We start from the raw sequence: 25,222 nt of genomic DNA on the forward strand, positions 1-25,222 counted from the left end.
GCTGCTAGAAAACAACAAATTTTATGAAATATGACAACGATGTTAAACCTGATTCTGAAAATTCACTGCAACTCATTCCAGTTACAATTGTTTGCCAAACTAAAATACCTACTACATTCTCCCAATAAGATTTCATGTTGGATTAAATATTTTACCCGAAAACAGCAATGTTGCTCAGTTTAAATAATTTACAATAATTTAATGATGCTCATTACTTGTCTATCTAGAATGAAGGGTCTATAGAGCAATGATTTAAAAACTCATGCCGAAATCCTATGTTGGTAAAAACACTATATTTACATTTCTTGGGAAATATATTATCAGACCGAACTATGATAAGTAAATGCTTCATGTGATTCCCAAATCTGTTTCAAAATAGCTGAAGGGAAAAAAAATTTCAAATGAGAGCTGGTAATCACATTCATCAATTCAAAATTCTTGCATTTTTATGTGTTGGTCCTAAACTTTGATTACGGAAAATTTCTGTGCACGAATCAGTCTTGGTTTGTATTGAAATAAAAAAGCTCTACTGTTTTACTAGGTATAGTCTCATCATTGTATCAGCTTCAAAAGACAACAACTATATTAATGGCTAAGCAAACTTCGCATGACTGTAGTTCAATCTCCACATTCCCGCAGCTTAATCTGCAGTTGTAACTTTTCAGTCGTAATGACATGATTACCACTTCCTCCCAATTCTTTCTAGTGTTTGGGTTAGATTAATTGCAAGCAAAATTTTGACAACCTTCAATCAGTCATTGCTTTCACCTTTTTCTAACAGGGGTGATACCCAGAAATCGCCATCAAGGAGTTGTCCTTTATAGTCTTCCCATTTCATAGAATTGTAGAAAATTTCTGATGCAGGAGGTTACCTGTCTCTATCATAAGAGATCAACAAGCTCAGAGCTAGTGTGGAAAATACAGTTTAAAGGGCAATTTTGTCACCAACTGTAATGGAAAATCGTTAAAACAGTTTGCCCAGAGAAAGTGAGCATGGAGTAATCTGTGGGGATTTACTTGTAAACAGTAAATAACTATTAACATACAAAACCATTAGTGCTCTGCACTTGATGCATAACAAAAATGAGACATTAACACAGTTCCATTGAACTTTGACAAAATAGAGGGAGAATCTCTCCAGCTCAAACACTAATAGAAAGTTACAGTACAAACATCAGAACTCATGCTTCCAAATATCAAAATATTTGCATCGCTCTACATCTGTCTTGAATTTAATAAAAAAATAGTCTTGTCTGCAAATTGTATAATTTTATTGAACTTTACAAAATAAACTATGTTGGTCAGGTTAAGTTACTTCAGCAACCATCCTTCTGTATAAGAAAATGTGTAATGAACAGCTGTGCTGCCTTCTTAGAAGCAATTGACTCATACTTATTTACTGCATTGGGAGGTGGTCTCAGCAATAGAGATCCGAAGATGCTCGCTGTAGAGAGAAGAGAGTGATTTATAAACTTTAAATTGTTGGCTGTAATTCTGACTACTAGTACCAAGTTGATGCTTTAATTTGCATTCTTTAATACTGTAAATCTATATGACAATTCTTTTAATCAGGTGCATTATACCACTTAGTAAAAATGTTTTATTTCTGCAATCTCTCAACAATACGGATTGCTGGAATAACTTACACCTGCTATAGTCAGACTGCTTATTCTTATATGAAACTATTTTGAGTACATTTTGGTCTTTGTACAATAAAATAAATATGATAGCTATTCATGATAATGTGTGATATAATGCATGATAATGTATGATAATAAGTATACCACCTTGGATACTGTTGGGGAAGAAATGACCTACCAGGGAGAAGCCAGAGGTCCTGGTCCACATTGGTACTAATGACATGGGTAGGTTGGGTGACGAGGTTCGGCATCGTGAGTTCAGGAAGTTAGGTGCTAAATTAAATGATAGAACCTCAGGGTTGTAATCTCAGGATTGCTACCTGTGCCACATGTTAATGAGGCCAGAATTAAGAAGATTATACAGTTTAACACTTGGCTAAGGAGCTGGTGCAGGAAGGGTGGGGGGGAGCATAGAGTTTTGGATCATTGGACTCTCTTCCAGGGAAGCTGGGACATGTACAGAAGGGACTGTTTGCACCTGAACAGGAGCGGGACTAATATCCTAGCAGGAAGGTTTGCTACCTTTACTGGAGGTGGGGTGGGGGGATTAAACTAGAGCTGCAGGGGGACGGGAACTAGAACCCCAGAACAGATAGTGAAGTGGCTGTGTCGTTAAGCCTACATACAAGATAAGGACTCAGAAGGCTGAGCACGAGCATGGTGGGACTGTGCTGTGTATACTTCAACGCAAGGAGTATTGTAGGAAAGGCGGAGCAACTAAAGGCATGGACCAGCATATGGAATTATGACACGGTAGCCATAAGTGAGACTTGGTTCTCGGAGAGGCAGGACTGGCAGCTCAATGTTCCAGGGTTCTGTCGTTTTAGACGTGATAGAGAGGGAGGGATGGGATTACTAGTTAGGGGAAATATCACTGCAGCGCTCAGTCAGGACAGACTGGAGAGTTCATCTAGTGGAATACTGGAGGCCTTCAAAAGTGAAATTTGTGTGAAAATTTGTGTAAAAAAGTGCAGAGTTTATGTGTTCCTGTCACAATAAAAAGAAAGGATAACAGATTAATAAAACCTTGGATTTCGGGAGATATTGAGGCCCTGGTTAAGAAAAAAAAAGAGGCGCATAGGAGATGAACACAAAGTCCATAAAAGTGCGGCAAAGCAGCAGCGAGGCCATGGACCCTATACAGATTACAGAGGAGGAGGTGTTTCCTATCTTGAGGCAAGGTAGAATGGATAAATCCCCAGGGCACAAGGTGTCCACTCAGACCCTGTTGGGGGCAAGCGTAGAAATTGCAGGGGCCCTAGCACAGATATTTAAATCATCCTTAGCGACAGGTGAGGTTTAAGCTAATGCTGTCCCATTGTTTAAGAATTGCTCCAAGAATAAGCCAGGACCATTATAGGCAGGTGAGCCTGACATCAACAGTGGGAAAGTTATAGGAAGATATTCTAAGGGACCAAATATATAAATGTTTGGATAGACAGCCACTGATTAGGGATGGTCAACATGGCTTTGTGCATGGCAAGTCATATCTAACCTTCTTCACTCAGAGGGTGGTGAATGTGGTAGATGTGTTATATAAATTTGGATAGGTACATGGATGGGAGGGGTATGGTCCAGGTGCAGGTCAGTGGGATAGTACAGTCTAGATGGGCCAAAGGGCCTGTTTCTGTGCTATAGTGTTTCATGACTCTATGAAACAACATTGCATCAGAAAAAAACTATAAACTTGATTCACTGACTAACAAGATTTAAAGTAACCTGAACATACTGAAGCTCTGGTTCTTAAATTCAAGCAAAAGCTACAGCTGATTAAAAAGAATGCCACAGTACATAGCTATAATAACTATTAACTCACAGCTCTGGTGACCCACATCCAATCCTCATCTTCAATGCTGTCAGCATGGAGCTTCTCTCCCCACTCCTGGCCCAATCATCTGATTGTTTGACCCTCCCAGCTTGTCAAATGCCCAACATCTAACTGGCTCACTTCCTCAGTTAGCCAAGTTTCATTTCGTACTTGCAGAAGTTCCACTTTTAAATCATAACTCCCTTGACACTCTGCACTCCCTCATGTAAATGAGACCTAAAGGCAAATTAACAGGGGCTTCTCAAACCTTACGGTTCTGCTACAGTGATCTTACCAAGAATATGAAGCTCTAGGCCAACATATCATCTAACTCTCAATATATAATTCTCAAGTTAGACTTTCATTTTATTTTTTCCCAACACAGTTACCTATAATTGCCCAAGTATAGCTTACCAAGTGTAGAAACATCAAGGTTGTTGGAATTTGCATTCTTCAGAAGTTCTCGAAGGAAAGCTATTAAATAGTTGAATACTTTCCGATGGCATTGAGATAGCATAGAGATAACCTAATTAAAGAGAAAGAACAGCACAAATGTACGATATACTAGGATGGATTAACAAAAATATACTTCTTCTCCAGTATACTAATTAAAGAATTCATCAATAAAACCACATTTATACAACATATCTAACATAGAAAAGCACCCTAAAGAACTTCCCAGTAGAGAAATGATGTGGGTATCAAATGTTTTGAACGGCAGTTGAATAAAAATTTGTTCAAAGCGGTGGATTTTTGGCAGGCAATTAAAATAAGAGAGGAACTAGAGAACTGGAAGAATTAGGGGAGCAAAGCAATTGAAGGCTGCATGAGCAAAGATAAGTGAAAGGATTAGATCCAATGAAGAATGCACTGGAGCAAACAAGAGACGGAGATGGGATTAGGACTAGGTGGAGCAAAACGGTATCATAGCATTGGAAGTGAGTACTGTTAGTGGTGATTATTCAGCTTCACCTTTCTGTCCGCCGTTCTATCAGTTCTCAGCTGATTACCTTCACCAACATTCCTTACCTACTTCACCATTCATTATGACATTGAATTTGGCTTTTTTGACACTGATCAACAGAAAAAGACTGTTAAGTCTCAAAGTGAAAATAAATCTCTACAAAGTGATCTAAATTAATTACAAATATAAAACAAAGTAATTTATTGCATAAGTATTCACTCCCCTTTAATATCACACACCAAATCATCTGCCAACTGGTTTTTGTTAACAGGAGATCTGATTTTGGAGACCTGTGTACAGTCAAGGTGCTTCAACTGAAGTTTGTATTTGTACTTAATTTAGAACACTTTGTGGAAATCTGTTTTCACTTTGATGTGCTAGAGTCTTTTTCTGTTGATCAGTGTCAAAAATACCAAATTAAATCCAATGTGATTCAATGTTGTAAAACAATAAAACTTGAAAACTTCCAAGGGGGAGAGAATACTTTTTACAGGCACTGTAACTCTTCTTTATCACTGATTCTCCCATGTCTATTGGGATTTATATATCTAAAGTAGCATTCTTTGGAAGAGGGAATAAAGATGTAGGCTATTTTCTAAAGAGGGTGAAATTTCAAAAATCAGTGTTGCAAAGAGACTTAGGAGTCCTTGTGCAGGATTCCCTGCAGGTTATTTTGCAGGATGAGCCAGTAGTAAGGAAGGCAAATGCAATGTTTGCATTCATTTCGAGCGAACAGGAATACAAGAGCAAGAATATAATGCTAAGGCTTTATAAGGGATTGATCAGACTACACTTGGAATATTGGGGCCCTTATCTGACATCGGAGAGGGTCCAGAAGAGGTTCACAAGAATGAATCCGGGAATGAAAGGGCTAATGTATGAAGAAGAAGCAAGCGCTTAATTCTGAGTGGAATCATTGGGACACCGTCATGACAGCAGTATTTTAGCAGGCTTTCTTATTTTTTTACGAGGCTGAGTTGCTAGTTCGATGCTCACCCAGCACGGATGGAATGCATGCAAGGGAGCCAGCTGGATTCGAACTGGGAGCCTTCATTCCAAAGTCCAGCGTTGATGCCAGTACGCCACCAGCTTGCGGCTAATGTATGAGGAGCGTTTAATGGCTCTGGGCCTGTACTCACTGGAGTTCAGAAGAATTCCCCGGTGGATCTCATTGCAACTCATCGAATATAGAAAGGCCTAGATAGAGTGGATGTGGAGAAGATGTTTTCCATATTGGGGGGAGTCTAGGACCAGAGGGCACAGACACCCATTTAGATGAGGAGGAATTTCTTCAGCTAGTAGGTGGTGCATCTGTGAAAGTCATTGCCACGGATAGTTATGGAGGACAATTCATTGGATACACTTAAAGCAGAGGGTTCTTGATTTGCCAAAGGTTTTAGGGAAGAGGCATGAAAACTGGGTTGAGCAGGTCAATAGATCAGCAACGATGGAATGGTGGAACAGACTCAGTGGGCTGAATGGCCTAATCCTGCTCCTGTCTTATGAACTTAGTTTAGGCTCTAAACCAACCGAGGTCTAAACACATCCCACTGGTGCTAAGAAATAGGAGGACATCTCCAGAGAGGAATAAACAGTTGACGTTTCGGGCCAAGACCAGTCCTGATGAAGGTCCTGGTCTGGATGGTCTTGGCTCAAAATGTCAATTGTTTATTCCTCTCCAGATACTGCCTGATCCGCTAGGCTTTTCAGTACTGGCCCCGTCTACTTAATCTCTACTCACACGACAAACATATCACTCCAGAATCAATTAGACACACCTTCACACCACTCTCTCGATCAAATGTACATCATCCAAAAGGAAGGGTGATGATGTCATTACGCAATATTCAAGATTCAGTCTCACCAGGCCCCAGATAATAAGTATTTTGAATAGGGCAACTCCACTGTTGTACTCAAAACTCTCTTTCAGTTCAAGACAGCATAAGTTTGACTTAATTATGTAATGAACTTGCAAGTTAACTTTCAATGATGGTGTGTAACAATGCCTAGATCTTTCTTAATACCAACACTCTTCAGTTTCTCACCACTTAAAACTTACTCTGCTTTTCTACTTGTTTATACCCAAAGTGAATGATCTCTCACTCTTGTAATCCACCTGCCATGTCCTTGCCCATTCATTTAACCAGACGCTTCTCAGCAACTTCCTCACAATGCTACAGGAAGATAGGTGTACTGATAAAAATGGGCTTCAGATGAATAGAATAATCCCTTGGCCATCTACCTTTTAACTGAAATCCTGCTTTTTGATACCATAATCAAACTTTTCCCCCAGTCTTCGGTTGTATTATTTATTCAGATTCACACCTTTTCTCTCCAGACCCCTTTCCAACTGTGAAGCTCTGTATTTATGGCTTCAGTACTTCCAATATAAATACTTAAGGAAAATTCTTGTTCATCCCCAACAGTGTCCATCAAGGACGGAAGCAAGGAGACACATGCAAATAACAAGTGGATAATTGTAGATGTCGGGAAGATTAGAATTAGCAACAGGGTTAGGCAGCACTTATTGTCAGAGAAACAGAATTAACACTACAGGTCAAAGACCTTTCTTAAGCACCAAAAGTTCCAAATTTGCGGAGTATTTCCCAAAATCCTCTGCTTAGATCTGCCTACAATTAAGCTTATACACAGAAAATGGGAATGCATATAGCCCAATTTCGGCTACCAGTTACGCTCTTTACCTGCTCAGACTGAATGCGGCTGCTGGAACTTTCCAAACACCTGTCATACAGGTTGTAATTGATGATGGGCTCAGGAAGAGCATCTAGAAAGAGCAACAATGCTTCGCATATGGAATGGTTACTGCCAGCTGCAAATGTGCGTTAAGGAAAAAGATGGGGAGCTTCACATAGCTTACATTTGGGAAGTAAATGTGTCCCTTTAAAAATCTTACAGAGGATAGAATGAATGCAATAAGGGTTCACCCTGGGATGATTCTGGGTCTATCATGTACTCACTAACAAACAGAGCAAAGGAGAGGACTGCAGACTGGCACAGCTGGTGGAGCTGCTGTCATAGACCTACCAACCTGGGTTCAATCCTAAGGTCCAATGATACCCATAGGGAATTTGCACGTTCTCTCTGCAACACAGTTTTCTCTGGATGCTCCAGTTACCATGCGCGAATAATAAAGAACTTCATTCCACAGTGGCCAATGTGGGCGGCTCCCCTGGGAATGGAAGCAACGATGGTGAGCTGGTCGCCTGCGCTCAGTGCTGAACAGCAGTTATGTTCTGGCATAAACACACGCCAAGTTTGTCCTGGTGTGGCAGAGATTTTAGTACCACTGTTACAAAGCTGCAGAGACTGGAATTCAATGTTGACCTGGGTGTGCTCTTTTGTAGAGTTTCGGCTGAGCGTTCTGATATCCCGCCACATCCTGTAGACACACTAGTAGATTACTTTGCATTTGCTGCTCAATGGACATAAGTGGTGAAAAGAATGAAAAGGGAATGGAAACAAAGTAAGCTGCAGTCCCACAGGGAAATGAAGAGATTGGGGATGGGAGCCAGCACGAACCTGAGGTTGAATCGCCTTCTTTAGTGACATAGTGATAACTATGTAAAAAAGAGGCCAGCGCTGTCAGTGATGTCTATATCCTACAAGTGAATAAACAACAGCTTTTATGCTTAATTGCACTGGTGTTTTTCCCCCAGAAAAAGCTAATCAAAATCAAAGGGGTTAGCCTGAGGTGAAACGCACTTTGCGGACAGTATTTGTCAAGTACATGACCCACAATCATTAGGCTCCTGCACCAGTGCGTTAACTTTACTTTCCTCACACTGAACTGATGCCACAATGTACAGACTCACTTTCAAGGACACGTTCTCAGTATTATTTTTTTTTATTTATGCAATTTGTCTTCTTTTGCATGTTGATTATTTGTTAGTCTTTGGTTATGCATAGTTTTTCATAAATTCTATTGTAGTCCTTTAATTTCCTGTTAAGTGCCTGCAAGAAATATGAATCTCAAGGTACAGTAAGTAGTATTTGATGCCAAATAAATACTTTGATAACAAATTTACTTTGACAAGATACTAAATGGATACTGGGGGGGTAATTCTAACTAGAGTTTGCCTCTATTGCATCCTCAAACAAGTGTCCTTTACAAGCTATTATTTACTTCTGAAATGTAGGCAATGTTAATACATCGGCAGAAGAAAACTTTATGCACATGCATACACTAATACAAAACTATTCCTGACCTTGTGCAAATAAGCAATTTCAAATTCCTAGACATCAATATCTCTGAGGATCTATCCTGGGCCCAATATATCAATGCAGTTACAAAGAAGACACCACAGTATCGCATAAGGAGTTTGAGGAGATTTGGTACGTCACCAAAGACACTTACAAATTTCTACAGATGTACCATGGATCACCAGCTCCATACTGGCAGCCGGTGGCTGTGTTGCCTTCTGGTTTGAGGGATCGAAACAAGCCGCACAGAATTGTAAACACAGTCAGCTCACGGGCACTAGCCTCCACAGCATCCTGGACATCCTCAAGGAGCGATGCCTCAAACGAGCAGCATCCATCAAGAAGCCCCACCCCTTATCACCCAGGACAAGCCCTTTTCTCATTGCTACCATCAGGATGGAGGTACAGAAGCCTGAAGGCACACACTCAATGACAGCTTCTTCTCCTCTGTCATCTGATTTCTGAATGGACATTAAATCCATGAACACTACCTCACTACTTTTTTCCCTCTCTTATTTAACTTTTTAATACATAGATTTCTTACTGCAGTTTACAATAATATTTGTTTTATTATTATGTATCGCAGTGGACTGCTGCCACATAACAACAATTTTCACGACATATTAAACCTGATTCTGGTTCAGATGAAGGCAGGTACCGAGGACTTGGAAACAAAAGAACTGCAATCTTTTCAATGAACAAAAGGGAGTCCAGGATCAAACAATCCAAATGACATTAGAAACCACCTATGGTATGCGTACTGCTATATAAAATCGCAGACTGATAAAGCCCCTACTGTTTTAAAACATCTCACAATTATTTTCTTCCTTGGGGTCCCAAAGAGTGCAGTTAGGATCTTGTTAATATGTTTAATGAAAGAGAATAACTCCCATAATTGCTCTTTTCTGCTGAACGTCTTTTACATCCTGCTTTCTTCATGCATCAATTATTCGCTCTTGTTCAGTACTCAAAATACAATATCTACAAATCACTAAGAAAACGTAATTACAAATTAGAAAAGGATACGGAGAAACTCTGGTATTCCAGTATCTAAACAGTCTCTTATCTCCTCAAATTCTGACTTCAGTCCTGGTTGCTGGAACAAATCTCCCTACAAATAATAACAGCATTAATGAGTCAAAGGCACAGCACACATACGTGGGAAGACTATATGAAAAATGAAGGACATAAATCAAGACTCATTTTGGAATTAATTGTTACTACAGTGAACTTGTTTTCACAATAAAACCTGGAGTGAAGCATTGCGATGCAGGTGGTCGACCATTGTCCAAATTTCTTTTGGCATATCAAGTTCCACTTCATTTGGAAAGCAGTTGATATATTTGTTTTCCATTGCACTTCTTTCCTATGGGTAAACAATTTGCATTATAAATAAAGTGCATCTTTTATACTTAAAAAAAAATAACTACAGTCTACCCATATTCAGTGGACTTGCAACCCTAGCATACTGTCTGTATTGGAATATTTTCTTCTTTCCCTCCGTAAAATCCAACAAGTGGAGATGATTACAAAGGGGACTTTTTCTTTCAAAGGCAATTTCCTCACAGTGTGCAGTCTACAGGCATGGGGATTCTGATGGCATTGTTGGCAGAAGTAAAAGGGTTGTTGTTTTAATTAGGTAGAAATAATGTTACATTCTTTGATAAAGTATCATTGTACAAGTATTAGTTGAAGAGACTGTCTTGCCAGTTTCCAAGTGAATTTCTTAATTGGCTTCCCACTGTGAACCAGCAGCCTGGAATTTTTGTACAAGTAAAGGTGACCCCTACATCACAGCTGTTCTGATTGTGTAAATTTACCCTTATAGAATTCAAAGATCACTACTCAAAAAACCTGAGATAAGGAATAAAATTCAGTCTTACAGAACCTATGTGGGTAAAAACTAAATATATAAACACAAAGTGCAAAAAAAAATTTCGTCTATTTACATCTTCTTCAACTCGCATTTCTTGATGTATGTGTAAATATATTGACTTCTTTTATAGCACAATGGTTAACTTTACTGCCCAGCAGTTTTTTTTTAAAAAAATCCCAGGAATTACTTACTATGTTTTGTTGTGAGTTAATCATTAACATATCAAAATTTGACATGTGTACATCCTATATGTCTCATCTATATACACTCAATGGCCACTTTATTAGCTATACCTGTACACCTACTTTTTAATGCAAATATCTAATCAGCCAATCATGTGGCAGCAACTCAATTTATAAAACTGCAAGGACCTGGACCCACTGCAATTGCCTATCACCACTATAGGTCTACATCAGATGCAATCCTACCGGCTTCTCCATTCATCCCCGGATCAAAGTTCAAAGCAAAGTTTATTATCAGAATACATACTACCCTGAGGTTCTTTTCCTGCGGGCATACTTAGCAAACCTATAGAATAGTCACTGTAAACAGGATCAATGGACAACAAACTGTGCAAGTGCAAATATAAATAAACAGCAATAAAAAACAAGAGCATGAAATCACAAGATCAAGAGTCCTTAAAGTGAGACCATTGGTTTTGGTAACACCAGAAGTGGAACAAGTGTAGTTATCCCCTTTTGTTCAGAAGATTGATGGTTGAGGGGTAGCAACTGATCTTGAAGCTGGTGGTGCGAGTCCTGAAGCTCTTGTACCTTCTACCTCATGGCAAAAGCAAGCAAAGATCGTGGCCTGGGTGGTGAGTAACTTTGATGATGGATACTACTTTTCTACGGTAAAATTTCCTTCAGATGTGCTCAGTAGTTGGGAGGGCTTTACCCACTAACTTTTGTAGGATTTTCTGCTCAAAGACATTGGCGTTCCCCTACCCGGGATACAATGCAGCCAGTCAGCACACTTTCCACCCCACATTTAAAAGAAGTTTGCCAAGTTTCTTTATATGTCAAATCTCCGCAGACTCCTGAGGAAGTAGAGGCGCTGTTGTGCTTTCTTTGCAATTATATTTATATGATGGGTCCAGGACAGGTCCTCTGAGTTAGTGACACCCCGGAATTTAAAGTTACTGACCCTCTTCACCTCTGATCCTCTGATGACTACTGGCTCATGGGCCTCTGATTTCCCTCTTCTGAAATCCACTATCAGTTCCTTGGACAATACATTTGGCTACAGTTTGTTGATTACAGCTCAGCATTCATTGCATCATACCCTCCCTCAGTATTAATCAACAAGCTCCAACACCTGGGCCACTGTCTCCCCTCTGCAATTAAATTTTTGACATCCTCATCAGGAGACCCAGTCAGTACAGATCAAAATAACATCTCTTCCTTGCTGATGATCGACACTCATACACTTCAAGGATACGTGCTTAGCCCAGTACTCTACTCTCTCTACACCCAGGAATGTACAGCTCAATTGCCATCTATAAATTTGCCGCTGACACAAATTGCAGATGGTGTCAAGGAGGCGTACAGGAGTGAAATAGATCAGTTGTTTGTGTGGTGTCGCATCAACAACTTTGCACTCAGCATCAGTAGGACCAAGAAACTGATTGTGGGCTTCAGGAAGGGGAAGTTGAGGGAGCACACACCAGTCCTCATTGAGGGATCAGCAGTGGAAAGGGTGAGCAGTTTCACGCTCTTCGGTGTCAACATCTCTGATGACCTATCCAGGGCCTAACATTTGATGGAATTACAAAGAAAGCATAACAGTGGCTATATTTTATTAGGAGTTTGAAGAGACACCAAAGATGCTCACAAACTTCTACAACGTACCATGGAGAGCATTCTAATGGGCTGCATTACCATTTGGGATGGAGGGGCGATCGCAGTCACAAATTGCTGCAGATAGTTGTGAAGCCAACCAGATCCAGCACGGGCACTAGACTCCCCAACATCAAGGACTTGTTGAAAAAGCAACGTCTCAAAAAGGCAGCATCCATCATTCAGGACCCTCATCACCCATGACATGCCCTCTTCTCATTGCTACCATCAGGGAGGAGGTACAAGAGCCCGAAGACACACACTCAATGTTTTAGGAACAAATTCTTCCCCTTTACCATCAGATTTCTGAATGAACCCATGTATATTATCTGAATATTTTGTTCCTTTTTTGCACTATTTATAATAATTTGATTTTTAATATACATTTCTTATTGTAATTTATTATCTTTATTATTATGCATTGTAAAATACTGTTGCCACAAAATAGTAAGTTTCATGAGATGTGCCAGAGATACTGGTCCTGATTCTGATACTGAAAAGCATGCAGACATGGTCAAGAGGTTCAGTTGCTGTTTAGACCAAACATCAGAATGGGGAAGAAATGTGATTGTTGAATGATTGTTGGTGCCAGAGAGGGTGGTTTGAGTATCTCAGACACTGCTGATCTCCTGGGATTTTCGTGCACAACTATCTCTAGGATTTACAGAGAATTGTGAGAAAAACTAAAAACATCCTGTGTGCAGCAGTTCTGTGGACAAAAATACCTTGCTGATGAAAGAGGTCAGAGGTGAATGGCCAGACTGGTTCAAGCTGACAGGAAGGTGACAGTAGGTCAAGCAACCACACGTTACAACAGAGGTTGAAGAAGAGCATCTCTGAAGGACAACATGTCGAACCTTGAAGTGGACGGGCCACAGCAGACTAAGACCACGATAAAGTGGCCACTGAGTGCACGTATCAACAGTGCACACCTCCATTCAAACTGGAGGACAGAAGAGGAACGAAGACACAAAACACTGCCACCTGCCACCCTCCCCAACACTGCATCCCTGGAGAAATGACCCACTGAGATGACCCAGCACACTGTTCGCTGCTCATCATTAATGGAGCCAAGTTACAAATTCTACATAATCTTGATCTGGAGGTGGGAGAATACAGGGAAATTATCAGAGCGAGGAAATTAAGGAGAAAGCAACTATAACCGGAAGGATAAAAGAAGAATACATAAATACAATATGAAGTTGAACTGCAGTAGGAAATGTAACAATGATCTGGATTTTGTCATTAGCCATGATGTAACAGCTGTTCTTGTGGACTTTGAAGTACCATTCCCATAAAACTCAAGCAACTTCTCTGATCTGTGTTTCCCTTTGGACATGGAATTACCTGCAACAGGAAAATGGCTGCCCGAACTAATTATGCCTGTGTTCTTCAAGTGGAGCCATACACTCTCAACTCAAATTCTATATCCTTTAATATTGTTCCTTGAAAATAGATAACCAATGCCTTTAGAACAGTTCCATGGCCTGGCCAAATCTGATCTCTGGCACATTTTCAGAAGACAGGCTCCTTCACAGAAATGCTGTCAGCATTGTGCATTGGCACTGATATTTCCATTCAAAAACAGAGTAGTCCTTAATTCGATCACTTCTCATTTTTCTGAAATCCAGTGTGTATATGCAAATTGACACCATCTATCTTTTTAGGTCTCATCTGCACAACCCAGCAGATGACTTCTTCTTGCAACACGCACAAAATTGCTGGAGGAGCTCAGCAGGTCAGGCAGCATCTATGGAAAAGAGTAAGTGTCTTGATGGTTTACTTTTTTCCATAGACGCTGCCTGACCTGCTGAGGTCCTCCAGCATGTTGTAGGTATTGCTTGGATTTCCAGCCTCTTTTGGTTGTGGGATGACGACTTCTTCCCCATCCTGATGTTAGTTCTCAACGATAACTGAACCTCTTTGCCATGTCTCCATGCTTTCATGCATTAAGTTGCTGCCACACAATTGGCAGGTGTACCTAATAAAGTGGCCATTGAGTGTATAACGTCAGCCTTTCATATTTAGAACTGAAGTGTCTTCAATCACTTCTCCATAGAGAATATTTTACAGTGAAGTTACCTTCCTTGCCTTACACAAAAGCCAGAAACATTGTGTTGTTCGTTTGATCGGCATTCTGTAGGTTCTAACTCGAGCCTCAGGTGAATTTTGCTCTGGTGGACCCACAAGCAAACCAGCGTCTTATGCCATCAGCAGCAACCCTTTAACACATACCACTTGTGCCAAATAATTTCCCAGTAAGGTCTAGAGGTGCCTTTGTGGTCCCATTATACTGTACGTCGTTCCAGGTTATGTGATGGGACAATATATTCAGATATACTCCTTACTTAGCTTTACCCATTGTCTACCAGTCCTGCCTCACCCCCACCCACGCTAACTCCTTATTCTGGCCATCTCCCCTCTCAACTCTCAGAACTGATAAAGGACTCGGCCTGAAACGTTTACCATCCCTTTGCCTCTACAGATGCCACCTGATCTGCTGACTTCCTCCAGTAGTTTGTTTTTCAATCATGATTTTTTTTTGCTGGAGACACATCAGACTGCAGACTCTGAAATCTGCAACAACAAACAGTCTGCTGGAGGAACTTAGCAGGTTGAGCAGCATCTGTGGGGGAAAGGAACTGTCAACAAATCCGGTTGTAATTCTATATCGGTTCTCTCCAAAATTCATCAAAGCACTTTACAGCGTTAAATGTCAAGGCTAATGCAGGCAAGAGTTTTCTTTGAAATGGAAACACTTGCAATTAGCAGTGTGATAAACTAGCAGGTTATCCGTACTGAAAGCATCAGCCTTTGCCAAACACCAGCAGGCTTCCCCCGCTCATTTTTCAATATTTAACACACAAAACTCTGGTTAGGTCGCACCTGGAGTACTGCGTACAGTTCTGTAGGAAGGATGGTGAGGCTTTGGAGAGGGGGGGGCAGAAGAGATTTACCAGGATGCTGCCCGGTTTAGAGGACATGTGCTATCATGAGAGGCTGGAGAAACTTGGGTTGTTTTCTCTGGAGTGGCAGAGGCTGAGGGGAGATCTGATAGAGGTTTATAAGATCATGAGAGACATAGATAGAGTAGACAGGGAATATCTATTCCCCAGGGTAGAAATGTTTAAAACCAGAGGGCATGCATTGAAGGTGAGAGAGGGTAGGTTCAAGGGGGATGTGAGGGGTAATTTTTTTTTTACTCAGAGAGTTGTGAATGCCTGGAATGCATTGCCTTATGGTGGTAGAGACAAGTACATTAACGGCTTTTAAGAGACATTTAGATAGGTACGTGAGTGTGAGGAAGATGGACAGAGATGGACATGGTTTAGTGTTTGGTTGTTTTTGATTTGCTTTTTAGCTGGTTTGGCACAATATTGAGGAGCATGTGGCCTGTTCCTGTGCTGTACTCTTTCATGTTCTATGTTCACTTGAAAGGTGGGACCTCTGATGCCATAAATCCCCCCCATTACTGCACAGAAGCGCCCTCTATGAATATGTGATCATATCTTGGAGTGAGGCCTGAAATCCATCTACTGGGTCAGTGACAAAAAGTTCTGATGAATGTAAAATAAAAGAGCGGAAAGACACTTTACAGGTAATCTTTCTTTAAAGCAAGCCCAATCAATTGTTTTAGGGTTGTAGAAATTTTAGATTTTAAGTTCATCTACTCACCAGTTCTTGTATTCTTTCAGGTAAGACATCACGAATTGGCTCCTTCATGCAGCAAAGTGCATTCAATGAAGATCCGAAACAACTTGGTAGATAATTTCCCGAAATGGCCAGAAAATAATCTTTTCCTCGTCGTAGATGCAAGATTAAAATATCCTCGATGCGGTCCTCTCCCATATTTAAAGAGAGAGCAGTTGTTTTATTCACATAAACTTCCAACTCAATTTCTATTTTCTCCCCTAAAAAGTAAACAAAACCTTTACTAAGCCACTTCAATCACTTCAGCAATAAGCTAAATAATCGTTGCAAAGAATCTCTCCAGAATTTTAGAACTGGTGCACACCTCCCTGTTTATCTTGAAAGACTCGAAATACAGATTTTATCAAGTGCAACGCTTTCCTGTGATTCAGTTTCAGAGAACACAAACCATAATGTTGAAACAATGAATAACTGAATGCTAATCTAGAGCAGATAATAAGAATCAACATGTCATAAAAATATAATCTGTATTTATGTCCAGAGCTTTGAGTGGAGTCCAACAACCATGCAGGACTTCTCTGTAATTCTATTACTAGCACTCTCTGAATTTCACAGTACCAGCTATTTGCTTAATATGGAGTATGAAAAGACCAATTTCATTTAAAAAGAAATTAATTCAAAATATTATTCCTGAAGCAGATCTGGTAGGTGGTCAACATTAAACAAATTTGCTCATTTCCAATTTGTGACGATGTTGTGTGTTTGTACCATTTTGGGTTCCGATTTCACTTGGTAGGACGGTAACAGGCTTTCCCAGCTCAACAAGCCCGCGTTAACTAATTACACCACGTGAACAATTAACCTACTAACTAACACATATATCTTTGGAAGGATCTGAAGTAGACCCAAGTGGTCATGTTGAGAACATAGAAAGACAGCGGTGGGACTGAACCTGGGCTGGTGATTGTCAATCGTTTGTGACGAGTACAGGAAACCTGTACAGGAGAGTGGTAAAATGGTTGAACTGGGACCGTTCCGCTCTCTCCACCTCAGAAGTCCGGGTCCAGTGGTACGAACAAGCGTCACAAACTGGGCTCTTCCTTGGTTGCAGTGCATGACTGTGACGCCTTTGGTCTCCAGAAACAGGCGACCCCCGCTTTACAAATGTTTGCTTTACGCCACTTCGCTTTTACAAAAGACCTATATTAATAACCTGTTTTCACATTACAACGAGGATTTTTGCTTTTACGAAAATTTTTCCCATATAAATTAATGTTTCTTCACTTTACGCCATCTTGGCTTAACAAAGGTTTCATAGGTATGCTCTGCCTTTGTAAGGGGAGGACACCTGTATCAACTTCCTGATCATTGGATCTCACTGTAGATCTCATCCACCCAGTCCACCAAACCTGCATTTGCATGCCAGAACAGGCATGTCCATAACGGGTTACTGGCGCTGTAATGGTGTTACGCTAACCGCTGCACTACCGCACTGCCCACGCTGAACCCAGGCTCTCTCGATTTTTGAACAACTGGAGAGAAGGAACTGTGAATGTGTGGCGCAATCACATCTCAGTCTTGGTAATGCCACTGGCTAGATGCAGATGTTAGTCAATCATGGATATTTACAGAATAACCTCACTTTAACCATCAGTCTTTTGGAGGAACTCAGCAGGTCGAGCAGTACCTGTGATGGGGGTGGGGGTGGGGAATGGAATTGTCAATGTTTTCCCTGACAGAGGACTTCAGTCTGAAACGTCAATATTCCTTTCTTCCCACGGATGTTACTCAAGCCATTGAACTGTTTGTTGCTCCAGATTCCAGCATCTGCAGACTCCTATGTCTCACTTTCACCATAATCTTCAAATACGGTAATGTGGAAAGTGAAGACAAGTATCAAGTCCAGCCGACATAACACCAGCTGTCATTATTCCAAGCTAAGGTCAAATCATTGCTTCTTTGATTCGCATTCGGATATGTCCATACATGGCCTCCTCTACTGCCATGATGAGGCCAAACTCAGGTTGGAGCAGCAACACCTCATATACCGTCTGGGTAGTCTCCAGCCCCTTGGTATGAACATCGAATTCTCCAACTTCCAGTGATTCCCAACCTCTCCCTTCCACCATCCCACTTTCACTCTGTCTCCTCTTCTAGCTGCCTATCACCTCTCTCATGATTCTGCCTTTTTCTACTACCCATAGTGCTTTCACCTTACATTCCTTCTTCACCTCTCCTGCCTATCCCCTTCCTGCTTCCCCTCCCCCACCCCTTGATCTTTCCTCTGATTGGTTTTTCACCCTCCCCCCATCTTCTTTATAGGGTCCCTGCCCCCTCCTCCTTCAGTCCTGACGAAGGGTCTTGGCCCGAAACGTTGACTGCTCATTTCAACGGATGCTGCCCGACCTGCTGAGTTCATCCAGCTTTTGTATCTGTTGATTTGACCACAGCATCTGCAGCGTACTTTGTGATTGCTTCTTTGATGATTCTTTCAGGAAAAAGTAATGAAATTTCATCAAATGAGAAAAAGGTGTATATTGGCCGTCAGTTGCTGCCTGTCAGGCCACTGGTGCTCAGGGCAGCAATGAAGGTCCCCCATCTCTGCCTGCCTTTGGGCATCTTCTCTATTGTGCCCCAGGGTACCGTCACACACTGATGTCGGAGTCTTCATTATTGTTTTCCATAACAATTTTTTACTGAGCGGTCAGTGTCAACACTGAGTAGAACACACAAACTTGGAGGACCAGTGGACCACTCTTAGTCTGGCCTCGACCTTTTGACCTGTTTCACATGGGTAACCCCACCAAGAGCCAAAGCACACATTGCCCTCCGGGTCATTGAGGCATGCAAGCCTCCAAACCCTATGACAAGGCTGTGGTCCTCTTGAAGGAGTAGAAATAGAGGATATTTTTATATTTTAGAAATCCAGGGTCAGCAAGTTATTCTAGCAGTGGGTAATAAGCAAGTTCAAACCTGTATCAGAGCTCAGTGATAAAAAGAGACCATTTATACTTTTAAACAAAATATAGTGTACCTTCAAGTAAAATCCCCTTGTTTGGTGTAGCACTAAACCATGTCTTGCAATAGGAAGGTTCATTCAACTTGGTGATGAATTCAAACTGACAGGGCACAAGTCCAGTGTTGGCAATGACAAGCGTTTGAACCTGGAGCTGCATGAACTTTACATTCTCATAATGAAACTGAAAAGAGAGAACAGCTTAATAAATTAATGCCAGTGAAAAATGGAACTTTGCAACATTATGGAGTAAAAGCCCACAATCGTCGACAAGGTTTAAATTAACATTTTATCAATCCAGAGTCGATGGGTGAACACAGGTTCAAGCCACTGAACCATAAAAGGCAGGAGAGTACAAGTTTTGCATCTGTTTTATTTGGTTATTTTTCTACAATATCTAACTGTGTGAAAGGAAAGCATTTTGAAGTACTCATAACACAAGAGGGAGCAGGAAAGTTACTGACAGATGCTACGTTGGTGCATTCACCTTCCTCATCAATCAGCGACAGAAAACAGGATGTGCCTAGCATTGTAATTTTGACAAAAATACAAAACAAATAATTCATTTATGTTTGGCCTAAGAATAGACATAAGAGTACACAGCCCATTCAATATGATTATATTCCCGTAAGACAGTGGAGCCAGAATTAGGCCATTTAGCCCACTGAGTCTGCTCCATCTTTCCATCATGGCTGATTTATCATCCCTCTTAACCACATTCTCCCCGTAACCACTGATACCCTGACTAATCAAGAACTTATCAACCTCCAATTTAAATATACCCAATAACTTGGCCTCCAATGCAGACAGTGGCAATAAATTCTACAGATTCACTACCCTCTGGCTAAAGAAATTCTTTCTCATCTCTGTTCTAAAAAGGGACATTCCTTTAATCTAAGGCTGTGCGCTCTGGCCCTAGATTCACCTGCGACAGGAAACATCCCCTCCACATTCACTCCATATAGTCCATTCAATATGGAATAGATTTCAATGAGATTCCCCCTCTCCAACTTCTCGAAACTCCAGCGGGATAGTGATAGTAATAGTGGAGTGATAGTGTTGTGGTTAGAGCAACATTTTTGCAGCTCGGGGCATCCGGACTTTGGAGTTCAATTCTGGCGTTGTTCTGTAAGGACTCTCCATGAAATGCTTGAGTTTTCCCCTGATGCCCTAGTTTCCTCCAACAGTCTAAAGGCCTAATGGGTAGGTTTAATTGATCATTGTAAATTGTCCCATGATTAGGTTAGGGTTAATTGGGTTTGTTGGGGAAGTGGGACGGCCTGGCTCAAAGGGCCAGAAGGACCTATTCTGTGCTATATTGCTAAAATAACGTACTTGCTCTTATATTCTGGGCCCCTTGAAATGAATACGAATACTGCATTTGCCTTCCATACCACTGACTCAACCTGCAAGTTAAGCAAACTAGGAACCCCTGCACTAGGACTCCCAGGTCCCTCTGCATCTCTGATTTATGAATTTGCATCACATTTAGAAAATAAGCTACACCTTTATTCCTTCTGCCAAAGTGCACTGTGTTCCATCTGCCACCCCCTTCCCCATTCTCCAAATCTGTCCGAGTCCTTCTACCGACACAATGCTTGCTCAACCTCAACAGTACCTGCTCTCCACCTATCATCTGCAAACTTGGTCACAAGTCATCAATTCTGTCATCTAGATCACTGACATATAGAGTGAAACAAGCGGCTAACAAAAAAAAAACAAATTGCAGCCTATAAGGATAGAGAAGTGGAGACCGTTGCATTGGTCCTTACAGTTAGGAGATCGCGCAGTTAGGGAATAAGGTCAGAACTGAATGGACTGAGTTTGGTGGGTGAGTGACTTAGTCAGAGGGATTTAAAGCTTTTGTATCTCAAAATAATGTTCAAAATATAAACTGAGAAGGCATTCAATATGGATATTCTGACCTCTGGTGATACACTTCATTAAATGAGCATAAATTGTCACATGTACGCACCACGTTTCTTCATTTTCCTTTCCCTAGTGGGTTGTCATATAAGGAATGTCTGGCAGCTCTTGGGCTGTATTCCCTGGAGTTCAGGAGAATGAGAGGGCATCTCATAGAAACATTCCTAATATTAAAAGGCCTGAACAGAATAGATATGGCAAAGTTATTTCCCAAAGTAGGGGATTCTAGGACAAGAGTGCAAAACTTCAGGATTGAAGGACGTCCATTTAGAACTGAGATGCGGAGAAATTACCTTAGTCAGAGGGTAGTAAATCTGTGATGAGCGGCTGTGGAGGCCAAGTCATTGGGTGTATTTAAGGCAGAGATAGATAGGTTTTTGATTAGCCAGGACATCAAAGGGTTTGGGGTGAAGGCAAGGGAGTGGGGATGACTGGAAGAATTGGATCAGCTCATGAAATGGCAAAGCAGACTCAACGGGCCGAATGGCCTACTTCTGCTCCTATATCTTATAGTCTTGTGGTTATAAATGTTGGCCAATTTTTGCTGCAATATATCATTGAAAAGTATATTTTAAAACTCTTACACAACATTGAATCTAAGTAGTTGACCACCAACTTTACCTTTAAATTGACTTTATTGTGTTACAGCAAGATAACAGCATACCTTTTTGAAATAATTAATGGTTAATAAGTATTCTATGTCTGCTAATTTCTCCATGAGATCAGAAATTTTACTTTATTGGAAAACCATTAATTATGTTGGTGTGGCAACATACCACACAAATTGAATTGCGCTGAAAATCACTCAAAATTGGCCACAGAGAAAGTTACAGACTGAAATAGCCACAGAATATCTTACCTCTGTCTTTGAAAGTGACACTGAAGGAATGGAATCATTCTCCATTCTATCTAAAGTACGAACAATATCTTCATAGGTCTTCCTGTACAAGTCTTGATGGACCACTTTTATCTGTAAAAATATGGACTGTACTTAAGAACTGATCAGTACAAAGTCACGCTTCAAATGCCGAAAAATTATTTCTTAAAGCTAAAGGAGAATATGACAAATGCTGGCGATCTAGAAACACAAAAAGATTCTGAAAATGCTCAGTCTGAAAGGATCTGTGGACAGAAAGAAAATTGATGATTATAGGTAGTCAATCCGAAATGATGTTTTCAACACGAATCCCTCTTTTAGAGGGTGGGTTAGGCTAAAACAAATCAAGTCCAATCCTCAAAAAGAGAAAATCTGTAGACGCTGTAAATCCGAGCAACACACACAAAATACTGGAGGAACTCAGCAGGACAGGCAGCATCTACAGAAAAAAGTACAGTCAATGTTTCAGGCCAAAACCCAATCCTCTGCTACTTCTGTGACAGAAATCCACAAATGCCCTGAACTACAAGTCATTTTGATAATGCATTTAATATATATATATATATATATATATATATATATATATAAAAAATCCATGCATATAATACAACTGTGACACTGACTGACCTTAGCAGTTTGCAACATTTCCCCCCAGAGCTGAGCAACAATATGCTGGCAAGTGCACTCTGTGGGCCAAAAGGAAGAGTAGTGGCATTCCATTCACTTGTCCGGTCCTTGATGCAAATGCAAACCTCTCCAGATCAAGATTTGACCTGTAGCATCTTACACATCTTTCCTGCTAATTATTAATCCCAAGTTACAAGCACCCAAAGGAGAATTTATATACTACAGCAAGGGTTCATTTAAGAGCTCTGAGATGCAGAGCAACCTGGGCATGGTGCTGTAAGGAAGCAGATTCACAGGTCTGGTAAGTGAAACAGTGGATACTAAGTGAACAAGTCAATCTTCCACATTACATAAAGGTGAACACATGGGTGCTAGGCTCTCTCTCTTGACTCCGAGCCACTCCAGGCTGTAAGCCGGAGGGCAGTGCTGGAGAAACCATATGGAAGGTGTGTTATAGTTAATAGGGGGAGGGGTACATATTTGGGTGCACACCTAGTTAAGTAATCACTTATCCCTTGTTTAATCTGGTTGTGTAACTTGGACAGATTTAAAAAGTGTTTTGAATGTTTAGTGTTTTAGTTTCAATAGTCTGGGTGACATTGAGTTAAGTATTTCATTGCTTGCTTATGAATAAACAGTTGCTAATCTTACCCACAATCAGTGTTTGCTGTTTCACTTACTGAACCTGCTTCCCCACGACACATGATCTGCACTAACAGGGAGTTATCATCATCATCATTATGGTCTGTGTCACATGACGTGGGAGATCATGGTCTTGGCAAATTTTTCCACATAAGTGGTTTGCCATTGCCTTCTTCAGGGCAGTGTCTTTAAAAGACTGGTGTCCCAGCCATTATCAATACTTTTCAGAGACTGGCTGCCTGGTGCCAGCGGTTAAATAACCAGGACCTCTGATGTGCACCAGCTGCTCATACAACCATCCGCCACCTGCTCCCACGGCTTCACGTGACCCTGACCAGGGGTGTGGGGCTAAGCAGGTGCTACACCTTGTCTGCAGGTTAGTGGAGGGTAGACAGGCTATCACCAACCCGCCACCCGAACAGCCAGATAGAACAAGTAATTAGGAAAGCAAACAGAAAGTTATAATCTATTGTTGCTAATACACAACTAGGGAGTTTATGCTACATTATGTTGGGCAGTGTTGAGACTTCATCTGGTGGACTGTGCACAATATTGGTCTCCATATTAAAATATGAATGCACGGAGTCAGTTTTGTGTAGATTCCCATAATGGAGGAATCACGTAACCTGTTGTTGCTCATGCGTAAACAGCGCAGCATCAAGTGCCACTACAGTACAGCGGGCTTTCTTTGATTAGAGTCCAACTCTGCCCCACAGAGTCCAGCTTCACCATCCTGCCCCTAAGCTGAAAAGCGTATTGGCTTGAAGAAGAAATTTATTGAGGTTGTTACCAATCCTCGCAGTTTATTAAGAGATACAGCACGGTAATGATCCCTTCGAGCCCAATAAGCCCGTGCTGCCCAACTACGAATGTGATCAACTGACCTACTCATCTGTATGTTTTTGGAATGTGGGAGTAAACTGGAGCACACAGAGAAAACCCACACCACCACAGGGAGAACTACTTACAGGCACAGGTGGAATTGAACCCAGGACAGTGGCATTGTAACAGTGTTAAGCTAACCACTGTGTTATCTTCTGTCATCCTAATCATTATCAATGCAACAAGACCGTGTAAATTAGCCCTACATTTTTTCCACATAGAAAATTATTTCCATTCATTCCTGCAGAAGTTGCTCCACTCAGTACTTTGAGTACTTGCTGTGTTTGAATAGTCTCTCCCCCCCCCCCCCCCCCCAGTGCTGTCGGAGGATTGTTCTGGATCTGCGATTTATGGATTTATGGATGAGACAGTAGTTCACTTGGACTCTTTCAGTTTTATATTTATATGCTCTATGTTTTTGCCCATTCTATCTTGTTGCTGTTTGTGCAATTTGTTTATTTTTTTGGGTGAAGGGGGGTGCTTAGAGTGTGGGATTTGATGTTCTTGTTACTGTTTGCACGATTTGTTTTTTTTTGTGTGTGGGGGAGGTGTTTGATGGTCAAAGGTTCATTTATTATCAAAGCATGTATTCTTGTTTCCTGTTGTGCAATTTATTTTTGTGTGTGTGGGGGGTTTCCCCTAATAAAAAGAAAGTTTCTATTACAACTGATCAAGACAAAGGATAAAACTTGAGAGAACGTGAAAAGGTGATATCCTACCCCAACTTGGAAGAGTGCGCTAACAGGTTTATGGTCACTGATTCTCAAAGCCATGTGACTCCGATAATCCAACTGCTTGACATTGCTTCCTTTCCAAAGGATCCGATCACACCATGCGGGGACTCGGCATTTCTCACTGTGGGAAAAAAAGCACTCCTTTAAAAAATATCACACTGCCTAACAAACAAAATTAAGGAAGATTTTCCTGTCTTAATCACGACAAAGTGAAGCTTGGTATGAAGTACTGATACAAATGTCCATGGCCATGTGGACATATCAGCTTCTCTCTTTCTTGCCTTAAAAATCTCCTTAAAGACTATTTTTGCCTTTTGTCATTTCCCTTAACATCCCTCCCCTGTACAGTTATTATTCTGTAGATTGCCCTAAAGATTTGCTTTCATGTTATAGGTGTTCTTTAAATGGACGGTTTAATTGTTTCTGGAGAATGCAATTAAAGGGAACTCTACCCTACCGAAAAGCAACACATTATGGGGAGAAAGTTAACGTTTAAAATATTAGTAGTTGCTTCCTTGTTG

The 25,222-nt window shown here is 41.0% G+C and overlaps 1 protein-coding gene across 6 annotated transcripts in view; it reads right to left on the bottom strand.

Annotated features, from left to right (window-relative positions):
* Positions 1-1,249: 1,249 nt before the first annotated feature.
* The window catches only part of inpp5b (inositol polyphosphate-5-phosphatase B), a 192,222-nt gene continuing 168,249 nt past the window's right edge, over positions 1,250-25,222 (bottom strand). For all 6 annotated transcript variants that reach the window (XM_073034325.1, XM_073034326.1, XM_073034323.1 and 3 more), the window contains 9 exons: positions 24,687-24,822; positions 21,799-21,909; positions 19,032-19,197; positions 16,022-16,257; positions 9,882-9,998; positions 9,659-9,743; positions 7,114-7,241; positions 3,862-3,973; positions 1,250-1,444 (listed from right to left, as the gene is read on the bottom strand). In XM_073034325.1, the coding sequence (XP_072890426.1) occupies positions 1,317-1,444; positions 3,862-3,973; positions 7,114-7,241; positions 9,659-9,743; positions 9,882-9,998; positions 16,022-16,257; positions 19,032-19,197; positions 21,799-21,909; positions 24,687-24,822 (1,219 nt within the window). In that variant the 3' untranslated portion in view covers positions 1,250-1,316. The remainder of the gene's footprint in view (positions 1,445-3,861; positions 3,974-7,113; positions 7,242-9,658; positions 9,744-9,881; positions 9,999-16,021; positions 16,258-19,031; positions 19,198-21,798; positions 21,910-24,686; positions 24,823-25,222) is intronic.

This window comes from Hemitrygon akajei, chromosome 32 (assembly GCF_048418815.1).
Source record: "Hemitrygon akajei chromosome 32, sHemAka1.3, whole genome shotgun sequence".
In the NCBI taxonomy this organism is placed as follows: Eukaryota; Metazoa; Chordata; class Chondrichthyes; order Myliobatiformes; family Dasyatidae; genus Hemitrygon; species Hemitrygon akajei.